We start from the raw sequence: 19398 nt of genomic DNA on the forward strand, positions 1-19398 counted from the left end.
AGTTGAAGCTGTCTGTTATATAATCAGTGACGGTGCCCTGGTCCTCGGGATCCGAGGTTTCGCCACTCGCAAGATGCGGTCACACTGCGAGCGGCAAGCGAAAAACATGTAAGAATTAAAATATTTAAATTTTTGTTAAATTGTCGACAAATTAAGCAAAAAGCAAACTTGTGGATATGATAACTTCCAGGTGACTTCTGTACGGGCGATGAAAGTAGAAAAGCCTCGTAAAACTGCAAATTTTAAAGCAGACATATTGGTATCGTGTCGGTGTGGGTGGCATTGTTTGTGTGTGTGTGCAACAGCGGCAGCAATTAACAAAAACAAGACAACAAAAATACAAATACCGATTTAGTATACAAATTTTAAAAATTATGGAACAATTTGCGTCTTTAGAAAAAACAAAATAGATCCAAAAATAATTTTATAGTGACATTTTTAAAAGAAAATTTTAATAAATATTCCTATTTTTAAATGTCAGTTCCTGTTGAATACGACAAAACTAGATTTGTATTTTTTGTTATAAAAAATATAAAGAGAATTCAAGTCGAAACGAAGTGAATTTTGTAAATTATTTCCAGCTGTTCCTACTGAAAAACAATAAGTGCATATATGTACTCTTATTTCCTTTTCTCCTTCTCTTTTCTTACCTTCACCATCTCCCCCACGCTTCCTTTTCTGCCCCTTTGCCCCCTTTCCCAGCCAGCTGTTTGTCGCGTTCCACAAATATGGTTGGAGGGTGGATCGTGTTTTGGGCTCGGGCTTTAATATTTCTCTATGTGGAACGCAACCTGTGGCCAGCTGTTGGGTCCTGTTGAACTCCCCCGTCTAAATACATATGCACCATTATATATATGTATATACATGTTTATATGCCTGTGTGTATAACAACGCCAATTGCTAAGGCTTCTGCAAAATATCCTTGCCAATTAAGGAGTAACAGGGGTTTCGACTTATGGAAAATACTCTTTTTTGTTTTAAAAACTTGAAGAATTTGTTGAAGTTTTTTTCTAAATTACCGTTTTCAATTTTTAAGTAGAATGATGCTTAATAATAGGTAACAATTATGAGTACTGATGGTAGCAATAGAGTTTACAACTAGTTTACTAGTTTATTTGTACATATGAAAGTATTTTGAATAATCTAACTATAGTTTAACAAAATATTATGTGTGAATAAATTGTTAAAGTTGTAAAATTCGTGTAACCCCTTGAGCACGGACGTTTTCCCACCACTCCTCGAATGGGATCCACATTCACTGTGTTGCACACACAGCTGGCCATTGTTGTTGTTATTATCCGAGCTCCTGTACATATGTGTACACCAATACATTTATATGTAACACTCGGGGGTCGTTTGTGGACTCCATTTGGCTTGGCTGTTGGATCTTCTTTGCGTTTTCTTCATTCGTGCAGCGCCAATCGCGCGGTGTGTGTGTTTTGCGTTTTTCTTATTTGCAAATTCGTTTAGAAATGGTAATAAAAATTTATAAGTAAGAGCATTATATGTATATATAAAACAACTCTTAAGGGAAAATACAAATTAATAAGCTGAACACAAAAATATAACGGATTCCCAAAACATCCAACTTACTAAGCAATATGTTGGCTTAGGCTCGGTGTGTATGTGTGTTTTCGATGGTGTTAAATTTAAAACTCTAAAAATATGAACAAAGTGCAAAAAGTACAACAAAAAGTGTGGAAAACTGTAAAACAAATATGCGCGCAATTGTGTCTGTATATGTGTGAAAAAGCGTCCCCATACACCCACACACACGCACTCAGTGTGGAAAATTAAAAGTAATCCCAGCTCGGCACCCCTCTCACTCCCACATACTGTTGCTATTTGGGATTTAATTTGTTCTCCCTTTTTGCATAAACAACTGCCTTTCGTTTACAGTTATTTGTTTTAATAAAAATGTACTAAAATTCTTTTCTTTCTCCCATTTTGCAGCCGACGCGCCTCAGTTGTTAATAATCATTTGCCCGAAAATGCATTTCAACAGCAAAAAACTTTCGTGAAAAAATAAACAAAAAATAATACAAAAAAAAAAGAATTATATTTGAAACGTACGATGTGAAAATGTGTAATGTGAAATTTAGCAGTTAAGCGCGGAATGTATGTATTATTTAAATTTTTGTTTCAATATTTTCTATAAAATAATTAAAAAGAAGTGCAAAAAAATCGAAAAATACGAAAAAAGCAAAAAACAAGAAAAAGTTTTTTTACCTAGTGCATATTATAACGAAAACAAAAACAAAGCGTAACGAAACGGGAATAGAAGGACCACAGAGCGAGAGCAAGAGAGAGAACGAAAGAGGAAAAGGTGAAGGCGGAAGCGAGAGCGAGAGAGAAAAATGTCAACGTTCTTGAACAATTTCTTCCCGGCAGGTAAGCAAAAACAAAGCAAAGCAAAAAAATAAAAGAAAAGAAAATCAAATACAATAAAGACAGGGAACGAAAGAGAGGAAACACAGCTGGTGGCAGTTGCGTAGGGAAGAGGATTTTCGGGGGTTCTTTACCCCCCGTGAAGGAGTTATTAGTAGACTTACAGCATTTTATTTTCCCGCGAACTATTTCAAATTTTTGGTTTTTTATTTGGCATTTAAAATAAATAGTAATATTTTTACAACTCAAGCTTTTCTAGTTAGTATATTTTTATTTGATGATTTGATAGAGTATTTATGATTATATGAAGTAATCATTGTAATATGATTGTATTAAACAGCAAATTAGTTTCTTTTGGAACCCCTTTTTAAAATCCTTGGCACTACACTGGTTGGGTGGCATTTAATTGAAAGTCACCTTTGGCATATTTCATAAGCGTTCTCACCGGGGTCATCCTGTAATTCAATTCTCTGCCTCTTTCCCTCTCGCTTTCTCGCTTCACTGGCGGCATGTAAATTGAATTTTCTTACTGAAGCGCATATTGTGATTATTGGCAATTACATGGACGTGACCAAGGAACAAAGGAGGCGAAAGGGACAGATATGGAGGGAGAAGGAGTGTAGACTAAGAACAGAGAATCTCGATGTAATCAATCTACCCCAGAACAATCTACCATCCACTTCCCTTTAATTACGTGCATTCCTCGCTTCGATGCCATCGATTATCGTTTTCCTTTCCCTTGGTTTTTATTCATGGAAACTCTTTGATTCCCATTTTCTGCTCCTTGCAACCCCTCTGGGATCAGGAACAAGTTCCACACTCTTCGTTCTCTTGCATTTTCTTTGTCCTGCGAATGAGACGGGAAACGCAGAAGCCGAGGCAGGGAAACTCATACAGGTACGGCAGGAAAAACCACTTCCTCGGTTCCCTGCCCTTTGCCAAAACCCAAACAATAAGACAATAACGAAAGATTCCGTATGAACACTGCAGCTAGGAATACTCTTTTTTTTTTATAAATACTACTATAATGCAACATAACAACTTTATAACTCTATTATAAAATAACTTTCCCTAAGATGAGCTTATCAGATTTCCTACTTTTTATTATTCTAACTTTTTATTCATAAATTATATCAAAGGATCGCCAGAAATCATATTTCTATTATTAAATTTTAAATTAATAAGGTTATGATACCAGTTTGTTAAGATGATGATGATGAAAAAGTGAAAGATCAGCAGTATAGGCTCTTAAATCTTCTGATCTAAATCCAAGTCGCATAACCATGGGCAAGGGTATAAACAACAATTGGAAAGCCTGAGAAAATACACTGGAGAGGGGGGTTGACTGGGAAGGATGGATATAGATATGGATGCACTCTAAAACCCGTTTGCAGAGCCGAAAATTCAACTCGATCCACTCTTTAGTGGCGTCAAAACAACAGGGAACCAGAACTACAACAATATCAACAATAGCCGCTCTCAACATTTCCAAGCTCTGAGGCCAATGGCAGCTGACGGAAACACATTGACTTCGATGATACGGTGATACGATGATACCATGCCACAATGGTACAATATGATGGCGATGGCAACGTCTGGATGGTGCAGCACTGTCTGTAGGTGCACTGGGTTACCTGTTGATGGCCCTACCACTCACTGTTTTTCCTCCTCCTTCCTTTTCCTTTCCTGATGGTCTCCGTTCTGGTCGAGCGCAATTGAGAACTGGTTTACCAACTCGCTCCTTCTTCCTGGGCTCTCTGTCCCTCAACTGTTTTTGGGATCGTTTTTGCGTAAACAAGAGAGGCTCAGACGAAATTGGAGATCTTGAGCTCTGGACTCTAATCTGTCTGTCTGTTTATGTGTATTAATTTTTTGCCCAAAAACAGAGGGATACACCTTGCTAGAAACCGGAATAGTTAACTTGGATAAATGAGGCAGATTAAATTACCTTTAAATACGATCATTTTACTTACCTTTTAGTCAATGAACATTTGATAACTATGGAAATACATGCAAGACGCGTATTGACGTATACATTTTGCAAATTTCAAATATTGTGAAATCGAGAACACGTCCTGATATTAAATTTAAAGACCCAATATACATTCCGTTTTTTATGCACTTAATGGTTGACAGTTAAGGGTATTAAAGCGTATTACTTCATGATTTGTAGCCATAATTTTAACCATTTCTCTGGGCCTTTTCGTGACGTTAGAACGTTGGGTTTACAGTGAAAAACTGGCAAGCAACTGGTTCTGTGTATATGGTCATCTTTAATGGGGTCTCCAGACCAGCTGTTGGCCAGTTCTTTCGTTTCTCTGGGTTTCAATCGGCAAACATTCAATTTGGGCCTTTGTTTATGGCCCATAAAACAGCGAACAACAAAAGGAAAGCGCTGTTTGTTTGTCGGTTGAACGCTGTGCAAATATTTTCGCTCAACTTTATTGACGCACCAAACTAAAAGCCTCCTGCCACCCCCACTGTTTCCATCATCCCTCCCTACCCGGTACTCGATTCATCTTATAAAAAACAATACAAAAAACACAGAGACAAGCTTAATTTTATTTCTATAAACTTTTTTATTGTCCAGCGATTCATGAAAGGTTTTTGCTTTTGTTCTTCCGCTTTTTATTATGCGACAAGTGCGCGAAACATGAAAATTGTATCGAAAGTGGAGAGGAAAATGTGCCAGACTCTGACAAACTATAAAAGCTAAAAACAAAATAAAAATAACTATCGATTGATTATACTCGAATTTGTTGTCTGCCTCAACGGAAAGCCTCCTCTTTCCTTTTTTGTTTACAAAATTCACGGAAATTGCCTGCAAATAACTTTTCCATCGGCGTTCCTTCAATGTTTTCCTCTCAACCCTCTTTGTTTATGGCCTAAATTTAGTTATATCATCTTTAAGGGGTTCTTTAGAATTGTTTTTGCATGCTTTTATTATTTAGCTACAAAGTGTATAATAAGTTAGTCAGCTCTTCTTCTACATCTGACTCATTTCTTGTGTCATTGTTTTTAACAATGCTATCAAGTCACGATTATCTGAAACAATGAGCCCGTAGTATTTGAGTTCTTAAAATAAATATTTTAGATCAAACAAGATGGAAAAATAGTTGATTTGTTGGTAATAAGATACGATTTGAAGAAGCGGAACTATATTCTATATATATTTTTAAACATATTTTGTATTAAACTTAAAGTTTAAATTTAAATGTTTTGCGATTGCTAAGTTTATGAATATGACTTGGAGATAACCTCGACGAAAATATTTGTTGATTAGGGTTGTAATTGTCTATCCCCGTTTGGAATTATCGCGATTTAAGCGTGAAAATCCCTTTTATCGTCGTCGCCTCTTCTGTTTTGTGACCCATAATTTAATTATCGCGTTGCGAGCGACATTGCAGACAAGTTGACGTCGCTAATGTGCCAGACTTGCCACTTTTGGTTTTGTTTTTGCCGTAGCAGAAGCAGCAGCCGCTTTTCCACTAGTTTTATATTTTCGTTTTTATTGTTTGTCGTTCGTTTTCATTTCCCGCGAAATTCCAAGGCGCCGCGCAACAAAGTATGCAACACATTCTTTTGTTGGCACGCACCAATCTATTTTGCATATTTTCGCATCTCGCTTTTGTTTTTTTTTTTTTTTTTTTTTGGCAAAAGCAGCCAATAATGACACTAGCATTGTGTTTCTCTGCCTCCTTTTACCCCTTTCTGCCTCTTTGGCCATTTAATTTCGCATTCGCTTCTTGGCTTGCCAAAAATCACATTGCGCCCTTGGGCCAAAATGCTGTGCACACACGCATTACTCATACGCCCGGGTGTTCCGCCCATTTCCCATTTCGCATTTCCCTGCCATTATAATGGGACATATCCCTCGAATATCTCGTAAATACGCCGCTGGGCCTGGGCCCGCAGTCTAGTGGCCATAAAGCAATTTGGCCAAGTGCGTGGCCCGGACACGTGCCGAACAATATGGCAATCTCAGAGTGGAGGAGTAAATGTCGGCCAGTTTTATTGCCTTTGGTAGATGTCATTATCTTCAGTTCCATGCTGCCCAACAGCACGGATTTCCGGTACGTTATTATACAAATGGAAGGGGAGATATTAGGCACTCTGAATTCTGCATATATCTTGCCATATGGAGATCTCTACTTCTCTCTCATCTCTCACTTAATTTGACCAGCTTTTCAGATGTTAAGAAGGCATAATTACGAGTTTAATAAACGATTTTTTTCCCCTTATATGTTTATATGTTTAATAATAATTTAATACAAGAACACCATTAAATCATATTCAACTCCAAAAACAATTTCTATTAAACCTCGGATAGAAATAATTTAATGATCATTATCGAATTTCTTATTAAATATATATTTTTAATCTTCGAGAGGGCTTGTTTACCATTCTACCAATTTCTATAATAAATGCTCGAGTTTCTTACGATAACACTATTAATTATCTGGGGAGACCTATGCTTTTCAAACTGTATTATCACGCGCTCTCGACTTTTGTATTTTGTCTTTTTACCTTTGCTGTTTTGTTTTCGCTTCGTTGGGGATTTCGTTTTGCTGTCTTTCCTTTGTTTTTTTTTCGTGTTTGTTTTTGTTGTTCTCGCATTGTTGCGCTTTGCTGTTTGCTTTTGCACTTTGCTTCGTGTTTTTGTGTTGAGAGGTGTTTGCTTTTTATTTTATTTTCTCGCGTCTTTTTGAATCTCTGCTTTTCTCTCGCTCTCTTTTTCGTTGGAGGTGCTTACTTTTTGTGTTTTTTTATTAGTCACTCTTTAACAGCGGACGCGAGCGTTAGCAAACGGCGGGATTTCGAAAAAAAATAACGCCAGTTTAACCCACGGCCCCCTTTTTCGACACCTACATACGCCACTGTCGTTGGAATTATCAAATGCGAATGTGTGAGTGCTTCAGTGTATGTGTGCCTGTGTATGTGTTTGTGTGGAGGTCTTAACGGTTACCGCGCTGGAAAAGTGGAGCGATAAAAAAAAACAGTTGAGAATCGGAATATAATGCGTGACATGTTTTAACCCCCCGAGGTAAAGTGTTGTTGCTTCTGCCGTCAATCACACGAGGGCATCAATCAAATGCTGACTCTGAAACTGAGACACACCAAGAAGAAGAAGAAGCAGATTCTAGTTGAAGGGCAAGGGAGAGTGGGAAATGATAAAGGGCGACATGGAGAAACTTTCACAATGTGCTTTATTTCTACAGTTCAACTTCATTAACTAAAACTGCTCAACAACAACTATATTTGAAGTTCTTAAAAATATATTCAAATATTATAAGTCATTTGAGTTTTCTGGAAACTCTTTGAAAACAACAACAACTGCCATTTATAACAGCCTTCCTACAGCCCGAGTTATATTAATAAATAAATGATTTTTGTTTCAATACCGCAACTTACTTGTAAAAATAATTTAGTGATAACAGCGTTTTACGATAAATGGTTTTGAAATAACGCTCAGGGACTGAAATATATAAAAATATTAAAAATTCCTCAAAGAGAATGAAACTACGTATAGATATAAATAAATTACTTTATATATTTTCTGATTACTAATTTTTATTATGAAGTAAATTCCAAGGCGATTAGAGCACAGCTTACTTATTCCTTAAGCTCCAACAGCTAACGTGCTTATTAGTTTAATACGAGTAGTATGTTAGCTTCGAAGACCACTCCTGTTTGAGTTAGGGAAGTTGGACTGTATCGCTCTCCCAGTCTGCATATCATTTTGTGGCCCGCTTCACATTTACAACTTCCGCTACTGGTGTCTCTACACCCCACTCACTTTTCCCTCTTCGCCCACGAGTTTTTCTTTGACAACTCAATGGCCGCATTTCGAAAATTTAAAACTTCACGCTGTCGAAATCGCATGCATACGAAAATGAATACGAACGGCGAATAAATAAAATAAAGCGAGTAGGCTTAATTTCATGTGTACATATTTACACACAATTTACATTTCGGACGTTTTCGTTTTCGTTGTGGCTTTCGCAATTGTTTCGTTGCCCAGTGTTGAAAAGATATATCTACCCGGTAGATATTATCTAGCCCCTGAAAACCCCTCGATTTGACCTCATCCCCCGCTCAATAGCGCGATTTGCACAGCTGTTCGGCTCAAGCGTCTATGATTGAAAGCAGCTGTTGTTGAGCTCAGCGAAAAATTGGGTCAAACTGTTGCTGGCTGCCGTCTTTCTGCCGCTCCGTGTTGCCTTTTGCCGCTGGCAGTAAAGCAACCAACCAAACTTGTCTGTTGGCCAACAAAAACCAAAATAAGAGGAAAAAACAGCTCAGTCTGCAGCTCTCTGAGGTTAGTCCGATATCAAGCTCAGATTGCGATCGGCAGTAAAAACGATTGACAAGCGGTTTACGGTTCTGTTGGCCAAGTTTAGAGACGCGACCAAGAAAACAGAAGCCAGGCAGAAGAGCGATCTAGTTGATGGGTTCCCACCAGCAGAATTAATTTATTTTTTAACCACTCAAAAGGAGTTTGGTGGGAACCTATTGAGGTAAATTATTTTGAATTTGCTACAAATTAATAGAAATTTATGCCTGCAAATCGTATTAAGAAAAAACATAACTTATTACAAATAAATTCTTATAAATTATGATTGCCAACAATTGGTCTTGGTGACCTCGACACTTGTCATCCATTTTTAACCCCGTATCTATAAATTTATTGGCTAAGTGCTACATAGACACTTAAAATATTCAGCAAGATCAACATGGGAAAATAGTGTTTGAAAAGCAAAACAAAGCTTAAAGTTCAAGTGCATTGAACATTATTTACCATATTTTGTCATCCAATGACTGTTTTTGCTTTTTGATAAGTTTTTAGTCATTAAACAGAGTCATTAAATAATGTGATTTACTAATTGAGCTGTTAAACTAAACAGCAATGAAAGGGTTGCTTGTTGCTAGGCTTACAGTAATGTAATTCCTAATTTTGTGTTTTAAGTAAAAATTATACTTTTTATCAGAACTTCTGTTTTTTGACAAGCCATAGCTCATTGCTATCTTTTAAGAGAAACTCCTCTAGGCTATTATTTTTTCAATTACAGAAACTACCTTGTCTTGACTTATGGGTTCTTATCTTATTACCTTTTAGGTGAAGTGTCTCCTTATCATTTAACTGTAAATGACACTTAACAGGGGCCCGTGGTTCTGATTTGGATTCTCGTAATATTTGGGTTCTATCATTTTCTTTTGATCTTTCTAATACAGGAAATCATGTTGGGGACCAGTTAGTATGTGCATAGTATGTATACCTTTAAGGTATCATATATATATTCATGTATATAGACTGCGGTTGGGCTGATAATGAAGCCAAAGCCTTGGCTATAAATATTTCATTTATAATGTACTTACAAAAGTGTGCGAGTGAATTATTATTACACCGAGAGCTTTGCATGCCATAAACCGATGGCCACGTGTGTGCGTGAAGCCCTCGCCTTTCGCTTCCACACCCGCCTTCCCATTATGATGTGAACTTATCAGATGATCGCTTACAGCCCCCTTGCACGCCCCACTCTCATAATTAGAATCCGCAATATACTCGTTTTGGCGATGGACAAACACATGCCTGCACCGAAAAAAATATTGCCGATCGTTGGGTTGTATTCCGTAAATAACTTGATTTTAATCAAAATATTAAAACGATATTTGTTAAGGTAATGGTGTCAAAATTATATAAAGTTGTAGGTATAAAGTAAAGATTCAAAATGATCTTAATTTTTCCCCTGCCTACTCGGAATGCAATCCCCCTGCGATCGAAAAGTATAAGGGTCATTGGAACCGAGGCTGGGGGCCTCCCAAACTGTGAGCACTTCGGTGCTGTAAGAGGGAAATAAACAAACAAACAAACAACGCCAATGGATTTTCATTGTTCTTACTGTTGCGCGTGTGCCTGCAGAGCTTGAACTTTCCCACTACAGTGGGATTTAAGTAACCCGAACTACAATTATGGGAATGTTATGAGTTTACTTTGGAAAATTACCAGCTTTTAAGCAATTTGAAAAAAGTGATTGATAGGCATTTTCTTTAAATTATTTAAAAATAATTATGATGCACTAAATGGTCAATGTCATATTTGCAGACTATGAACTTTAAATTTGCAAAAATTCTGCAGTTTCCTTTTAAAGATTCTCCTTTTAGTTTTAAAGTCTTATTTGGGGCATAGAACTCTTTCTGAAAAACTTTGGCAAATACTCAAGGTATGAGAGTTTTACTGTATATGCAGCAATACCAAAACAAAAACAACAACATCTGCAGCTATGGCCACATATTTACAGTTAATCGGGCGGACGAGCGAGCGGACCCCACACCACCACACGCCCACTTTGTCTTCGCCGCTCGTCTGTCATCGTCACACAGTTTGACACGCACTGTGGAGCCAGGCCCGCTCGCTCTTGCTCTTAGCTTGTTTCCTCTCTCTCTTTTAGCTGCCCACGCACAGTGGCGCAAATGAATAAACACAGAAAAAGCTTAAGTGTACTCCAATTTCAATTAAGAAGAAACTTAAACTATCGGTAAAATCTTGAAATGCAGAAACTTCTAAAATTAGTTTTTCTTTTTTCCCATAAAATAACGTAACTTTCATGAACTCACATTTTTTCCGAATCCGAACCCAGTGTGCAGTCGTCCGCTGACGCGTTTCCCCAAAGCAAAAAAGCGGCTGGGCTTTTCAGTTTAGAGAACGCTGCGCTGCCGCTCGGTTCGTGGCGCGATCGATGGTCCCCCGATTTGAAGCGATCCGATGTGTTATATTCACCGCTTGCATATTCATTACTCTTACACTTGCGCCGACCGAAGGCAAACAAAAACAATTACATACGGGGCTCTCCCTTTTGAATAAAATAGCAACAAAGTGAGCTGCGCTGGGCGGTAAATGGTAAATCGTAAATGGTAGACCATCCATACCGCTCTGCCACATCTACATATTCACTTAACGTGACGTAACAGCACACATTTTGTTATTGTTTGGCCTGCTCCCCAAACGTGTGACCATCTATATATGTATATGAAATATACATATAAATATATGTATATGTAGCCGAATGTATATATTTGAGTGTGGCGTTTTCATGAACGCGTTCGTGATCTTTGAAGCAAAACAAAGCTAAAGCTGTCCATTTCACCGCGAAACGCAGCATAAGGCAACGGCCCAATAATCATCGGTTTTCTATGTATATATATACATAGAGCCAAAAACCGAAATTGCTCACGTAAACCCAAAAATATAGACGTATATAGTTTTCTGCCGACGTCATGCCAACAAACAACCAGTGGCTAACGATTTATGTAAAGTGAAAACAACTTTGATTCTGGCCATGTTCAAGTAAGTCTTGGTCTGCCAAACTGTGACCAACAACACCTGTTTGTGGCTTCCCAACTGTTGCCCTGCCTTAACAGGTTATCGCCCGCCCACCTCCTTCGCCCCCTAATTACCCAGCCCAGAATACACACACGAAATATAAATAAATAAAAGCACACATAATAATTATCATTAACATATGTAGGCATTCAATTAAATCGCTTGGCGTTCGTCTGTTTGTTTTCCAATTCGAAGTCAAATAAATAAAATCAGGCTACGAATTATTGCTTATATGGCCACAGCATCATCAACAGCAACAATAATCTCTCAATTTGTAAACAAAATATGGATTCACGAATAGTTGTTACCCTTCAAAAGGAAAGTAATGATTAACCCTTTGGATTCAATGACAACGTTTTGAGTTTAATGTTTCCATTTTAATACTAGATATTTGTGTAATCGTGTCTCTTTAAATTAAAAAGTCATTTAGCTACTAGAATTATGATATTCTAGTATTGATTATTACTCAACAATATCTGAGCGTTGCTTAGAACCCTATATTATTGTGTCATAATAATTGCTTGGGAATTTAGCATATTTGCAGTTATTAAATGGAAGAATGGCACCAATAGGGCCTATTAAAATTCAGTCAATAAATATATTCCCAGCTGTCGTCTCCCGCCCCAACCTGCTCCATATATTACTATATATATAAAAAGAGTTTTTTTTTTCGTAGTCGTCTATATGCTATATAGCGAATTCAAGGCCAATATCACTTGTTTTCTCTTCGTACATTGGCAAGAGGCATTGGCCCCGTACCCCGAAATCAAATGTTTTGCTTTTGAAATTGAATTTTTCACTTTCGGTTCGGTTCGGTGGCGAAGGCAAAGGCAAAGGCACTTGCATTTGAAACGAGTCTGCTTAGCATTGATTCAACACTCGAATATCCGGTGGAGAGGGCGTTCGAAAATCTGAGAACTTTGAAGCGAAGTAGGAGTTCAGCATAGAATCGTTGGTTAGTTGGGTTAGTCATGACGGCGCTGCTTTCGAGTTGTCTACATAGGAGGAAGGTATTGTGTTAAACACCTGAGTAACCTGAAAATATCGTGCACAGTAGTAGTATACACGGGCTGTTCTATTATATATATATATACTCGTATATATTGTGCTGTATTATTTTGTGTGAATTGCTGAATTCTAAGTTTGGCGGCTCTGTTGTTTACCGCAGAAATTGCGTCTTGGCTTTTATTTGCTTTGACCTGGAGTCCCAAGAAGAAGCAGGAGAAGCGGAACAGCCATATATGTATATTGCGCATACTCCAAAAATGTTGGGGCCTACGCTCGTTATCGTCGTATCGATAACTGTGGAAAATAACAAAAAATATAACAAAAAAACAGGAATTTTGGTAGAGTAAGGGGGAAGGGTTGTGGAATAGTTTGATGGGGTAGGCTTATCGCATACATCAGCACACATACCATTCGTGTTGATGTTTGTTTAATTGATTTCTAATCAATTATCATATGTAACGCAACTCTCTCTATGTATATAATACAATATAATTCCAACTTTTTCTCGCTCTATTTGTAGATACGGCTGCTATGGATCCAATTTTCTTCTCGCCAACGAATGGTATACCGTCAGAGAGTAAACTCGCAACTTATATGGTAAGTTAACTTCTCCGTTCCACTCCCAAAAACTCTTATCAAAGTCTCCCACCCACCAAACAACAAAAATAAGAACGAAAACAAGGCGATAACAGTTTAAGGGGAAGATTATCATAACACCCCCAACAAAAAGCACCCACTGAAAGCAGCTGTTGGCCGCCAAGTTAACAGCTGGCCACATTTGCTCAAGTATTTTTAATTATGCTTTATTTGTTTTCACTCAATTTACTCGAAACATTTCAATTTCAACGCACATAATATACACTTGACCGACTTTTTCGGGCTCTTTTCATTTTATTTTTGGGACCACTGACACACAGAGTGCCATATAAGTCGTATATGCAAGTTAAATATCAATTTGTGCTTATGCATGGATTTTTGATTCTCTTTGAGGCGGAAAGCAATATACATATATACTTGTGAGAGTATATGATTTTGCGAGTTTTTGAAAAGCTCGACGAATTATTAACAATAAAATATTAATGTGTCGGCCGCATAATTGAAATGGAAGTGTGCTAATGGAAAAATATACGGAATTTAATGGTACATTTGCCGCTCAATTCAGTTTTACAATTCAAAGATCAGCAAATCAAATGGAACAATTCAATGAGAATGTCTTGCAATACCATGACAGATATTAATCAATTTAATATACTCAATTCTGAGAATTTTCATTTTATAAAGAAATGGGAACGTAAGATATGATGGTCTATTTTTAAATGCTTGCTAATATAATGTAAATATTTTATTATAAACCAAGTAATCTTGCGAATAAATTGTTTATATTGAAGCTCTTACTAAATTCATAAAGCATATTCTATTTATTTAAAGTTTAGAAGTAAGATCGAACTGCCTAATTTTTTGTGATAAGGAAAAGTAATACATAAGAGAATGGCACTGCAATGTCTACAATTTCAAGTTGTGGACTTCAGATAAGATAATGGTTGCATAGACGAGACAAACACTCTGGTTGAAGCAGTAGTATCTGTTGCAGACGGCACTCAAACTAAAGATATTCTAAACAATCCTCCTAAATCCCATCCATATCTGTAATTCTTGCGAACCATTTATAATTTACTGAGCTATCTTTTATTTTGAAACTCCCAGCACAACTGAATTATTCTCACTATTTTCTTTGTATTTCTCCGAACTTCTATCTATCCGTCTACTCCGATTGTTGGTGTCTCATCTCAGAATCGACAGAATGTCGCCACAACGAGCGGTTATGGGCTGAATAACGGGTTCTCACTACTTAATTTGGATTCGCCCCTAAATAAAAAGTCCCAGGTAAAGCCGTAAACATCTGGTTCCCCTCCTCCATTGTTTTCTGTGACATTCGCTAAATGCGTTAGACTTGTAAATGTTTCCGTAGAGGTTTACATTAGCTCCTTAGAGTAGTAGTTAGTTTAGCACCACCCTATCTCCCAAAATGTTAAAAACTGTCTATCTGTGTGTTATTTACAGGTGTGAAATCTTCAATTTGGCAAGAGATTACAAGAGTGGCTTTAAAAATAAATCTATTTGAAATCAAGAAATATATTTAAAAATAGCAATTGGAAAACTTAATGAAGACAAAACTACTTTAGGAAACTCTTGCCGAGTTCGAAATGGCAGCAGTCATTTAAGGATTATCACTAATTCTCTCTTATTTAATGGATTCCCCATAGGTCACACCGCAGTCACCGCCCGAGTTCATTCCAACGCGCATAAGCTCGACCCCCAACTTCTACGCACCATATCACAACGCGCCCATGCAATTGAGTAATGGGCTCAACGGCGTCAATGGGTTAACATCTGCCGCAGTAGCAGCAGCCGCAGTAGCTCCCTCACCCACGTCATCGGTGTCCTCCGCCTCCGTAAATATCAACAAAACGGTCAACGGTGGTGGCTCCATGCTCACCCTGCAAAAGTCCGCCTCCATCGCCACTGTTACCATCGCACAACAGCAACAGCATCCACAGAAACAACATCCGCCGCCTGTGGGCGGTGGAGGTATATCCAACGCCTCCGCCCCCATCGCTATCAGTGGCGCACCACCGAATCCCGCCGCCGCTCCTTTCGTCAGCAGCATGTCCGCCCAAACGCCGCTCAAGGGACGGGGTGCCATGCTGCGCCAGGAATCGCCCACGGCTGCCATGCTTTCGGGCGGAGGACCCGGTGAGAAATCGCCACCACACGGGATGACGCCGCACGGAGCATCACCCATACCCACTTCGCTGCCTACCAGCGTTCATCAGGTGAGTGCATATCCACTTTGAATCTTATGAAGTATCGTCATATTATTTTATATATATTTTTAGGAGAACGTCGGAGGCACCATTTACTTCTATCCAACTGCCAACGCACAGAACAACCAGCCCGTTGTCAATTCCGTAGTGGTAGACACTACACATCCGGCACATCATGGCGTAAGTGCTGTGGCACCAATGAATGCGGGAGTTCCGCCGACTATAATGTACACGGGGCATGTGTATCCGGGACCATCCTCCAACGTGGTCACCCTGCAGCCGAAGACACTGCTGGAGTCGGCCTTCTTCATGCCCGACGAGATGCGCTCTGAAATCCTTGCCCGCAATGAGATCTCCAACCTTATCATGGACGCAGTGGAGGCTGCGCAGCACGCTCTGCCGATGGAGGTGGATAACTACCATGCTCTATATCCACTAGAACCGCCGGCTCAGCCGATGCACGCCAAGCTCACGCTTCCCGCCAGCACCTATCGGGCAACGCACAACACAACGGGCTATAAGTACTGCCTGCGAAGGTTACACGGTGAGTGATTAATTGCATTCCCTAAATGTGGATTTGTGATTAATCTTATATTCGGTTTTGAAGGTTTCCGCCTGCAGTCGACCAAGTGCATGACGTTGGTGGACATGTGGAAGAAGCTGCAGCACACGAATGTGGTACAATTGCGTGAGGTGTTCACGACGAAAGCATTTGGTGATAACTGTAAGTGGGGAAAGGTCTTTGATACCATTAGCTATAAGTGTGTGTTTAATGCTGCTCCTGGGAGTAAAGAATGGTGTCATCTGTATAATTATAGGGTCATTGTAAAAGGTTACAAAGCCTCATCAGTGATTAGAGCTTAAAGGTTATAATTACCGAGTTATAAAGGGTAATATCTGTGGCGATTGTGGGTTCTATTTATGTCTCGACACTTCAAATTCGTTCAACTCAACACTTCGTAATCTTAACTAAGCAGAATATAATTATCACAAATCTTAACTTGGTAATCAGTGATAAGGAGAGCGTTAGCCTTGGTTCCGTAAATATATTGTGGTATTTGATAGGCTGAAGCAGGATTATTGAGCTGAAAAAAAACCTAATTACCATATCAATAATGTTTATCGGGCATCCACAGCTCTAGTATTAGTGTACGACTACTATCCCGGCTCACAAACATTACTGGCCAAATACTTCACACCAACGCCAGAGACCAACGGGTACACTGATCCATTCCAAGGCGAGGCCCGCCCCTTCAGGTGAGCTTTTCTTCAACCAAGATTCTATGCATGCTATAACTTATACATTATCTCTGCAGTCATAAGAGTAATATGCAGCGAACTAGCAATGGACCCCTTCTCCCAGAGGCCACCATCTGGTCGATCATCATGCAGCTGACCGCCGGTCTAAAAGCCATCCACCATGCCGGTCTTGCATGCAAGTAAGTAATCACAGGATGCTATTTGGCCAGCTTAACTTACTAAACCCTTGTTGCAGGGTTCTGGATCCCACAAAGATCATAGTGACGGGCAAGCGGGTACGATTTAGCTCCTGTTGCATCGCGGACATTACGCAATTCGATCCGAATGCGGCCAATCCTTTGGCACTGGTTAACATGCACCAGCAGGTAAAATTTTCTTTCATTTTTCTAAATATTTCGTACTTATGGAACTACTGTTTATGTCCTTAGGATGATTTGACCGCTTTGGGTCGCTTAGTATTAGCGTTGGCCTGCCGCTGCCTTCAATCTGTGCAACGCGACAACGTCCAGTCAAGCATCGATATGGTCACGCGAAACTACTCCACCGATCTGCGTAACTTCATAGTGTAAGCGATTCCGGCTAAATCCACTCTACTATTGGATTAACCATTGAAATTCTCAGTTACCTTTTCACCACGAACAACCGTCGCTCGGTGACTGATCTGATGCCGATGATTGGTGCCCGTTTCTATACGCAACTGGATGCCCTGCAGAGTCAAATTGATATGCAGGAGGATGAGCTGGCGAAGGAAATGGAGAACGGGCGGCTTTATCGTATTTTGGTCAAACTAAACTGCATCAATGAGCGATCCGAGTAAGTTTACTTTGGCCATCTAACCATTCAAATGAGAAATATATTATATATCCACTTTTTCAGCTTAAATCTGGACTGCACTTGGTCCGAGACTGGTGATAGATACATGTTGAAATTATTCCGTGATTTTTTGTTCCATTCCGTCACTGAGGATGGCCGGCCCTGGCTAGATCACGCACACATTGTACAATGCCTCAACAAGCTGGATGCTGGCTGCATAGAGCGCGTAAGTAAAGTCGGAAAAGGTCGGCCCGTAGGTTGAGAGAACTCATTATACTAAAGGCTATCATATTTTCAGGTGCAACTGATGTCCCGCGACGAGCAATCGGTACTCATCGTCTCATATGCTGAACTCAAGAATTGTCTGGAGAACGCCTTCTCCGAACTGATGTCAAGTGCGGCCAACTGAGCACCTCGAGGGTAAACAAAGAGGAAACATGAAGCAGGAAACTGTTTCTGGTTACTGAAAACACGCGCAGCTCACTTAGCCACCCTCCGCACGACCACAAAGCGACTACGATTAAACGGATTAGCTACTAAGCGAAACATTCATTACGACTAAGACATTTTGAGAACCATAAACAAGTAAAATACGAAGATGTTTATTGTTAAGCCAAACCGAAAAAAAAGAGTAAAACAAGCAAAAAAAAAAAAAAGATGAAAACCGATATCCAATGTTATGCTAGCTCTAAACTAAAATTTAGGCATTTAAAACAATACAAAAAGAAACAACCACAAAAATAAACCAACAACAACAACTTTTTGAAAACGAAATCTCTCCAAAATAAAAAAGCAAAAATACAAAAAAATGCAAACACTACAAAAAAAAAAGCAAGAAAAGCAAAAAAATTTGAAAAATTGTTAAAAAATACAAAAAACACATAAAAAGGGAAAACGAAATCACGCGAAAGAGCCGAGAAAACATGGATCTATTTTTACAGAGCTAAGAGAGGATGAAAGTATTTATAAATATGTATTAAAAAATCGAAAGAAAAAAATTGTAAAATTTTGCAACAATAAATAACTGTAATGACAAACAATTGCAACAGTGCAGCAAATCGTTGAGCAACAACAAAAAAATATAAATCCAATGCAGAGTAGACGGTTAAGGACTTTGAGAAACGTAGAGAAAGTAAGAAAGTGAACAAGGAACCACATCAAATGTTTATAAAGCATGTCTGACAATGATCGCCTGCCTCTTCTCCCCTACAGAAAACAAAAAGAAAATTTAAATTTAAAAACAAGTTGATAAACCGAAATGAAATGGCAAAGAATGCATTAGCGAGAGGCGCAGACGAGCAAGAACGACAGCCGAGAAACGTTTTTTATTTTTCAAACTGTGTATTTTTTATAGCAAAATATTTTAAAAAAGAAAAAATACAAATTTTCTAAATACAATTTAAAAAGTTTACAAAAACAAATAAGCGAAAGAAATGATATGAAATGAGAAACTATGTATTTGTAAAGAAAAATGTAAATGTTGGTTCATGGAACATGCAAAGCGACGCACAGCGCGACTCTAGAAAGTAGCTCAACGAGATACTCAAATCTTACTGAAAACTGAAACTGAAAACTCTTAAAAACTGTAACCGAAACGAAACCGAAACCGCAACTAAAATCGAAAAGAAATTGTCTAGGCCAATAGCGTGATATGTACATACATCCATTTTGAAAGAGTCTGCGACACGCAATATCTACATTCGAACTATTTGTGTTGGTCCA

General features: G+C 38.7%; 1 protein-coding gene across 6 annotated transcripts; it reads left to right on the forward strand.

Moving 5' to 3' along the window:
* Positions 1–32: 32 nt before the first annotated feature.
* LOC108107895 (PAN2-PAN3 deadenylation complex subunit PAN3) lies at positions 33–18332 on the forward strand. Of its 6 annotated transcripts, none has more exons than XM_017215693.2 (14): positions 33–108; positions 1954–2391; positions 13299–13375; positions 14570–14662; positions 15043–15612; positions 15676–16147; positions 16211–16327; positions 16740–16860; positions 16920–17042; positions 17099–17228; positions 17292–17428; positions 17485–17676; positions 17740–17902; positions 17975–18332. In XM_017215693.2, the coding sequence occupies exons 2-14, from the start codon at positions 2358–2360 to the stop codon at positions 18083–18085; spliced, it is 2340 nt and encodes a 779-aa protein (XP_017071182.1). In that variant the 5' UTR covers positions 33–108; positions 1954–2357; the 3' UTR covers positions 18086–18332. The 6 variants fall into 6 exon arrangements, with proteins under 6 accessions (XP_017071182.1, XP_017071183.1, XP_041673976.1 ...); XM_017215694.2 differs by lacking the exon at positions 33–108 and adding an exon at positions 1375–1475; XM_041818042.1 differs by lacking the exons at positions 33–108; positions 14570–14662 and adding an exon at positions 1375–1475.
* Positions 18333–19398: the final 1066 nt, after the last annotated feature.

The sequence above is a fragment of the Drosophila eugracilis genome, unplaced genomic scaffold (genome assembly GCF_018153835.1).
Source record: "Drosophila eugracilis isolate 14026-0451.02 unplaced genomic scaffold, ASM1815383v1 contig_2088, whole genome shotgun sequence".
NCBI classification, from domain to species: Eukaryota; Metazoa; Arthropoda; class Insecta; order Diptera; family Drosophilidae; genus Drosophila; species Drosophila eugracilis.

Bases quoted from the DNA above. Each gene is read 5' to 3' on its own strand.
- LOC108107895 (XM_017215693.2), top strand. From the start codon at position 2,358: ATGTCAACGTTCTTGAACAATTTCTTCCCGGCAG. The intron at 16,861-16,919 runs GTGAGCTTTTCT...TTATCTCTGCAG, and splicing joins GGCGAGGCCCGCCCCTTCAG to TCATAAGAGTAATATGCAGC. The intron at 17,677-17,739 runs GTAAGTTTACTT...CCACTTTTTCAG, and splicing joins TGCATCAATGAGCGATCCGA to CTTAAATCTGGACTGCACTT.